At 35.5% G+C, this 8,102-nt stretch overlaps 2 protein-coding genes across 3 annotated transcripts; one reads left to right on the plus strand and one right to left on the minus strand.

The window, feature by feature from the left end:
• Window positions 1–143: 143 nt before the first annotated feature.
• imp4 (IMP U3 small nucleolar ribonucleoprotein 4) lies at window positions 144–6,444 on the minus strand. 2 transcript variants are annotated; one of them, XM_057352976.1, is made up of 9 exons: window positions 6,162–6,188; window positions 5,960–6,068; window positions 5,748–5,831; window positions 5,537–5,646; window positions 5,199–5,331; window positions 4,823–4,977; window positions 1,872–1,966; window positions 1,715–1,788; window positions 144–598 (listed from the first exon to the last, which is right to left on the minus strand). In XM_057352976.1, exons 1-9 carry the CDS (start codon window positions 6,171–6,173, stop codon window positions 486–488), a joined length of 885 nt encoding a protein of 294 aa, XP_057208959.1. In that variant the 5' UTR covers window positions 6,174–6,188; the 3' UTR covers window positions 144–485. The 2 variants fall into 2 exon arrangements, with proteins under 2 accessions (XP_057208959.1, XP_057208967.1); XM_057352984.1 differs by lacking the exon at window positions 6,162–6,188 and adding an exon at window positions 6,341–6,444 and having other exon boundaries at window positions 146–598.
• Window positions 6,445–6,735: 291 nt separating this feature from the next.
• Window positions 6,736–8,102, plus strand: si:ch211-102c2.4 (uncharacterized protein LOC568178 homolog). Its single transcript, XM_057319363.1, has 5 exons — window positions 6,736–6,821; window positions 7,025–7,321; window positions 7,619–7,708; window positions 7,870–7,889; window positions 7,990–8,102. The coding sequence occupies exons 1-5, from the start codon at window positions 6,779–6,781 to the stop codon at window positions 8,026–8,028; spliced, it is 489 nt and encodes a 162-aa protein (XP_057175346.1). The 5' UTR covers window positions 6,736–6,778; the 3' UTR covers window positions 8,029–8,102.

An 8,102-nucleotide genomic window follows, 5' to 3' on the forward strand; every position in this document is an offset into this window, starting at 1 on the left:
TCAGTGATTCGCAGAGCTGATTGGTCGCCTTTTGTATTACATTGTAGTAAGGGCACGAGAAAGGGGCGTGTGCTGCGAGTAACGATTTCAAGTTTTTTCAAGGATTAAAGAAAACTATATATATTAATTGCAAATGTATATGTTTTAATTTTATCTGAAGCAGGCTGCACACTGATATTACATTTATTTAAACACCATTCTTTATCCTACATTGAAATATAAAAATCACATATTATAAATAATAAATTAATAAACATTGCAGTACAATAAAGAAAAACGCAAAGTAAACGGTAATTTTTTTAATGTTTAGTGACCTCTGTACAAAGGTTGTTGGAGGTTTGTCAAAAAACCAAACCAAACACAGTTTGCAGAGAGCAAAATGCCCCATATTTCTTCCAAATGTTCAATTGAAAAAAATTCAAAATAACTGCATTGTAGGTGGATTTTAACTTAATGTCCACGCTGAGTGACCAATACACATCTGGTTAATCTACACTCAAGAATTTCCTCTTCTTGGAAGTGCGTGTGTAAAAATGACGCCGCCATTCAACTTCTGCAGTATTCTCATTCTCCAGTGTGCCCAGCTTGATCATGTACACTAAAAAAAATATCATAATATCCATTACGAAAATGGACAAAGAGCAACTCAAAACTGTTGTTCCTTGCATTAACATCAATATACAGTTGAGCTCAAAATTATTCATACCCTAAGTAAATATAATCAAAGAAGGCTGTACAAATAAATCTGTGTCATTAAGCTTTTTCACAAAAATCTAACCTTTCATTAGAGAATAAGAATTTTAAATAGGGAGGGGAATCTCATTATGAAATAAATGTTTTTCACTAATACACATTGCTCATAATTAATCATACCCTTTTATTCCTTTTTGCTAAGATAACAGCTCTGAGTCTTCACTTATAATGCCTAGTGAGTTTAGAGAACACCTGACAAGAGATCAGAGACAAATCCTTCATCCAGAATCACTCCAGACCCTTAAGATTTCCATTTCCACGTTAGTGCTTCTTTTCAGTTCTCCCCACTCATTTTCTTTAGGGTTCAGGTCAATGAACTGGGATGACCATGGCAGAAGCTTGGTCTTGTGCTCAGTGACCCATTTTGTTTTGATGTTTGTTTTTAGATCATTGACCTTTTGGAAGATCCAAACTTGGCCTATTACGTGACTCCTAGTAGGGGAAGTCAGGTTTTGATTTTTTATATGTTGGTATTTGCTAGAATCCATGATGCCATCTATCTGAACAAGACATCCAGGATCTCCGACAGAGAATTAGGCCCAAAACATTAAAGATACAGCAGTGTATATAATTTTACACATGGGTTACTTTTTATCCCGGTGTGCACCAAATCCATCTGGAGTGTTTTGCTGCTAAAAAGCTCATTTTTTTATAAACTCATTAGGCATTATAGGTGAAGACTCAGGGCTGTTATCTTGGCAAAAAGAAGGTTGCAATAAGTACTGAATAAAAGGGTATGATTAATTATGAGCAATGTGTATTAGAGAAAAACATTTATTTCATAATGAGATTCCCCTCCCCATTTAAAATTTGCATTCTCTAATGAAAGGTAAGATTTTTGTCATTTTTTAAATAAAAGATCTAAAGATTTATTTTTACAGCCTTTTTTGATCATATTTACCAAGGGTATGAATAATTTTGAGCTCAGCTGTGTCTAAAACCAAAAAACAAAGTTGCTTACATTTCATTTCAAATCTGGGACCAACTTCTGTCAACTCAATGTTCTTGTGGTCTGTTTTCTTGTAGGTGTGGTGTCTGCAATATACAGTCATTTCAGTCAAAAATAACCACATATCTTGTTTAAAACACTTACTACAGCGGTTAATGTAACCACTCACCTGAAAGAGATAAAGTCATCTTTATTTGCGAACGTAATGACACGTTTGCTATCCTCTTTGGGTACAGGAAACAAATACTTCAGGATGTTAGATGCCTATGCAGAAAACATTAAAAGAATAACACAAATTTAGATCAGGCAGAAACCAAGCAGCTATTAATCATTTTTTTAAAGTGAAAAGCACTTATAAATTATATTAAAATGCCTAGTCACTATATTATATTTTTAGATTCTGGTATATTAAGAGTGGTTTAGTAAAAAATACAAACAACTAACAGTGTCTACACCGGATGCTGTGCGATGCGACCAAAGACAATAAAACGCATTACATTTACATTTAGCAGACAGTTTTATCCAAAGCGACTTACAGAGAGTTCAGGAAGCAATAAGCGATATGTCATACAGAAGCAATAATACAATAGGTGCTAATACAAAGTTACTAGTTTCAACAAAAGCTAGACCACTACCTGTTGAGAGAAAGAGTTAGCGTTTTTTCTTTCGCTCTCATTTTTCTGTCAAGAATTCACAGAAGAGATGGGTTTTAAGCAGTTTTTTTAATGTTGTGAGGTGCGGTTGACCGGACTGCATTAGAAGTTAGAGCCCCTTATAATTTTACATTTTGTACACACTGGACGCACCGCGCCGCATCCAGGGTAGACACGGTGTAAGGAGACAAAGACATGCAAAAGACTTTTTAAAAAAAATGTTTAAAATAATCATGTTACTTTATAGTGTTTATAAGTGCTGCTGCTGATGATGCTTGCTTAAAGGAAAAATTAATCAAAATTGTGTTATTTTTTACTCACCCACATGACGTTCAACATGTTTTAAGACCTCTCGGCTGCGATATGCAATGTGTCGATATTTTTTAATGCGTAGCTTGTCCGTGAAGCACGGCTCTGGGATCAGTAGGAAATGCTGCTCGATCTAAAAGCAGTGCGAGTTTGAGTCGCTTATAATGTGCATTTGAAAAAGCAACACCCGTCAAACACGATCATTATGAATATACTTTATTATCATAAAAATACCTGATGAGGCTTGAGTAACAGTGATAAAAAGATGTCCATAGGCATTTCCTAGATTCAAGAACGTGCTATGGTCTTCTTCTGCAGTGCGTATTAGTGATGGGTCGTTCATGAACGATTCATTCTTTTTGAATGAATCTTTAAAATGACTCGGGAGTAACGAGTGTCTCAGCGAGTGATTCGTTCTTTTTGTGTTGACCGCGCATGTGCAACATTGTACCAGAAACAGTAATGAAGTTCGTCTCTCGAGTCATCGGGTCCGAGTCCTTTCATTCTTTTATACCGGAAAGAGAAATGATTAGTTCGTCTCTCGAGTCATCGGGTCCGAGTCCTTATACCGGAAAGAGAAATGATTAGTTCATCTCGAGTCATCGGGTCCGAGCCCTTTTGTTCTTTTGTCAAATGGTAGCTCCGCAGGCAAACCTGCAGCCTGTACCGGAGTCTTCCAGTACGTGACCACTTCCCGGATCATCAGTCAAATGCATGATGTACGTGTCGTGTTATATGTTGTATTATAGGAAGAAATATTATAAAATTATCAAAAGATGTGCAATAAACATCTTCTCTAAAACGTACCGTTCTGTTCTTTTTTCTGTCAGTATATTCATAAATGTTTCTTGTGGATTTCTGCATGTGTTTTTAATTTATCTTAATAACTAACTATTTTGCATAAGAACTGTGCTGGTGTAACCGGTCCTACTCGCCCCGCTCTGCGCGGGCCTCGAACCTCCAACCGGCGTCGGTCCGGATGGGAGACGGGCGCTCTAACGAGGAGGCTAAAGACCGCAGTCTCTAGCGTCTGTCGCTAGAGCGTCTCTGTTGGTCGGGGAGTGAGGTTTACACACTGCACAGCTCTTCACTAGCTGGCCTCCGTTACACTGGCAAAATATAAACATAAGCAACACTAGTAAAGTCAGTGTTTATGTCTAATGCATATATTACACAAGTGATCTCTTATTAAATAATTGCACATTTAAATGATTTCAATAGCCTATTATTATATACTTTGCAAACTGCACGAGACGTTTTAGTAAAAAACACAAGTGATCTCTTATTAAATAATTGCACATTTAAATGATTTCAATAGCCTATTATTATATACTTTGCAAACTGCATGAGACTTTTTAGTAAAAAACAACAACCTGTAAACCTTATTGCATGCCTGAGTGACCCAAAATTGTTAATGAATTATAAATACATAACTTTAGAAATGCTGTCAGGAAATAATTAAATAACTGTTTCTCATAACTTGTCCCTAACTACAATACAAGTTATTTCTTATTACAAAGTATATATCTGATCAAAACTAGCATAAATAAACGTTATGGGGTAATTTGGCTATTAACATGCAACATTAATTTAACTCTGCTCAGATGAACGAAATGACTCGAAAAGAGATTCGTTCATTTTGCTGAACGAGATTCAAACATCCGAATCGCAAAAATGACTCGAACTTCCCATCACTAGTGCGTATTTGGAGTTTCCGCACGAGAGCGCCCTCTGGCTTTCGGATGCAGCAGCATTTAACCGTACTTCACTCAAAAGCTGTGCATAAATCACGTAATATTTATCGTCGGTTTATCGCGACAGCCCTAAGATTAAAGTCGTTATTTTTTTTTTGTTTGTTTTACGCACAAAGTATTGTCGTTGCTTCAAAAAATTAAGTTGAGCCACCATGAGCGGATGGACCAATATAACGATACCTTGACAACAACTATAACCATGCTGTCTGTGAGGAGGCCTTTAAATCTCTTGGATGTCACATAAATATCTTCATTTGTGTTCTGAATACGCCGGGACATGTGGGTGAGTCATGTGGGCGAGTAAAAAAATAACACAATTTTGAGTTTGAGATGAACTTTTCCTTTAAACTATCAGGAACCAGAATATTAGATTTTTTGTGTATTATTTCATTTAAGACTCTCACCCTTCTGCCAAGACGTGATGAGAAGTTGTGAAATATCAGGTGAGGGTAGGCCTCAGACATGGTGCCAATGTCTGGAACATCATGTCTCATCACCACATTATACATTGTGAAGTAGGCTGTTGGTCCAAAAGGAAGATGAGATACCACCAAACCATCTAAAAAAGTAAAGTACAAAAAACACACATGAAAAAGACCCAGAGAATGTACCCATAATTCAAGGCTGTACCATTAATAAAACATGACTGCATTAAACTGAATAGGACATGAATAGAGCGATTGACAAAGCAACAATACAACACGCTAACTGGGTACTTGTACACTGTGTGCACACATTTATAAAAGCATATACTGATCAAATAATAAAACATGGTTATACCTGGCTGGCCTCTTGTCTCGTGGATGATGATAAGGTCAGTGACATTATTGGCTTTGCAAGCATGCACTAATGTTTTAACCTCATGGTTTCCTCTATTCATACGCTGGGCCCCTGGGAACATAAGCTTCATTTCCTGCATGAAAAAAAGACCAAAAACGATACAACCACAACCACGCCATTTCTAAACACTATGCAGAAAGACCTTTTTTAAAGTTTCCCCTTTCTCACTATGGTCACATGAACACAAAAACAAAACATCCATCTGGAAGAAAAATTAGAAGTATGTCTACAATGCTAATAAAGACAATTGAGGATAAGCTAAATGTAAGTGAACAGACTTTGGAAAACATCTTGAGTCTCGAGCTCGGGTCTCTGGATGTTGTGACCATGATTTTAGGGTCCTCCACTCCGGCCCACTTGTACTCATCATCCATATGAGAGCTGACACCTAAACAATATGAAGAATAAAGAAAACCAAATTTAAATGGCAGGCAGACTTCAGCAAAACGGACTTCTGATACAAGCACATAAAAATGGATATCAACTCACCTTCCCCACCCTCATCATCAAACTCCAACAGTTTCTGTAATTCTAACGCCTCTTTCCGAACCTCAGTGGGTATAAGACGATTTTCTGTAAAATATAAGAACGACATCGTTAAATGTGACAAGTCCAAATGATAGCAGACAGTTTACAAGTTAATAAAAGACGAGTATGAACAGATGACCGAGACGGGTAACGTTATATGGCTTAAGTCTCACCATCTAAAGCAGATTTGACCTTCTGTTTCTTCTCTTCGATGGTTCGCAATCTATCCTCCTGAGCTTTTCTGTACAGGTATTCTTTCCTCAGTCTCACCTCTCGCCGCAGCTAGATCACAAAAAAAGAACACAACCTCCTTAGCAAACATTTAAGAGTTGAACAAAAGACAACCAAACCAATAGCTTTTGGAATGAAAGAAACCTTTTGTAGCATATCCACTTTGACCACACACAACAGCACAAAAAAGCTTACTAAACAATAATACTCTTAATATCACGAGACGACAAACCCTGTATTATTACATTTAAGCGAAAAATCACAACGACGTCTTATTAAGTAAAGTATATTGTTAAAATGAAATAGCATAAACTAAAACTCACCATTTTTAAGATTTACACGTGACAATACTGCCTCACGGTCTACTAACGCGACTTCCTGTTAGACAACCCGCTCATCCAATCAATGATAGGGAACAAAATGACGCTTTATTTCAAAATAAAGTTTCAAAGTAGCTCCTATCAGTGGGCTGCACTACAATATTATATGGACTTTAGAATACACGCTTTATGTAAAAAAATGAATAATAAATCTGCTAAATAGAAAAAACCTAATTATCTGTTTAAAAGTGCAGTGAAAATCTGTTACACTCCGAAAACTGATAAAGAATGCCAAAAATAAATTAATAAAAAAAGAGAACTAAGACCAAAGTTCCTGCTATTTATGGTTGTGGCTAGTTATTTCCTGTATGTGTTTCCTCCTTAAGCCTTCATAAGAGCTGTAAAACCCCTTACACACTTAAAATACAGTCTGCTGCCACTATGATGAACCTATTAACAGCCTTTTTACTAATGATGATAACAGGTAAGGTCAATGAATACATTATGACAAATCCAAATAATTATCTTAACCGTTTACAGTTCATTTCTTATGGCTATTTTTGCAAATTAACCAAATTTTCTATGGACGACATTTGTTTAGATTTTATCCCTGGCAAATATTCACAACATCCGAACAACCATATCATAAGGAATAAGCATTAACTCCAAAATATTTTTTCTCCACAGGACACAGTACATCTGAATATGTCCACAGTCTTAGCTGCAACTATGAGCCTATGAAGAATGTGTCTGACACAAGAATATGGTGCAAGAGAGATGCCCAGAACGAAAACTGCTGTACAGGGTTTGCATTTAGGCCAGGTGTCAGCACTTTAGAAGATGGTGAAATACATGTAGAGGATGATGGAAAGTCCTTTGTTGTGTCCATGTCGACACTGACTCAAGGAGAGGGAGTCTACTGGTGCGGGTTGATGGATAAAGACAAGAAATCCATTGTTAAACTGAACCAGAAGCACTTTTACCGTAAGCTGAAACACTACCTTTTTCTTTCTTCAGTTCAGTATTTTAAATTAAACAGTTTATTTGTTTTTACCAAGTGTAATACAAATATAAAATACAAAATATTAAATATAATATATATACATTGTTTAATTCTTAAGAAATTTTGTAGACAGATATATACATTATATATCTGTCAGATCAATACATTATTTTCACTTTAAAATATCAGTATCACAAAATTTCATTACACTTATTACAATTATCTTATTTTTTTAAAAACATTTTATCGAAGTTAATCTTTACTGATATCTCTTGCAGTTTCGCTGAACTTTTTCTGGTCCATACTCCGCTGGATTATATTTATTTTGCTTGCTTTGATGTTCATCTCAATTAACATTTATATAAACAGTGAGTACTCACACATGCTCTTTGTTAAGCATGACATAATATTCAAAATACTTTTTTTATTGTTATTTATAAATTATTATTGATATTTATTTTTTTGGAGTATTAATATTTAACTTAATGTTCTATTTGTTAATCATAGACCATTTCTTTTTCTAATTTAGGGAAATATGGAAATGAAAAAGTAAGATTTTAATCAATTAGCAATTAGATTTAATTTTTATTGTCTACATCTGGGAACGTTGAAAAAAAGTTATTTTTAAATAAAATCTTACTTTTTGCAGAACACACATGAAGTCATTAGGATGCGGGTGATGGAATAAAGTGGCTACATTGGCCAAAGACATGAAGAAAACATGGTCTGACATCAGTTTACATTACACAGTTCCTAATTGTT

Source organism: Triplophysa rosa, linkage group LG2 (genome assembly GCF_024868665.1).
Source record: "Triplophysa rosa linkage group LG2, Trosa_1v2, whole genome shotgun sequence".
In the NCBI taxonomy this organism is placed as follows: Eukaryota; Metazoa; Chordata; class Actinopteri; order Cypriniformes; family Nemacheilidae; genus Triplophysa; species Triplophysa rosa.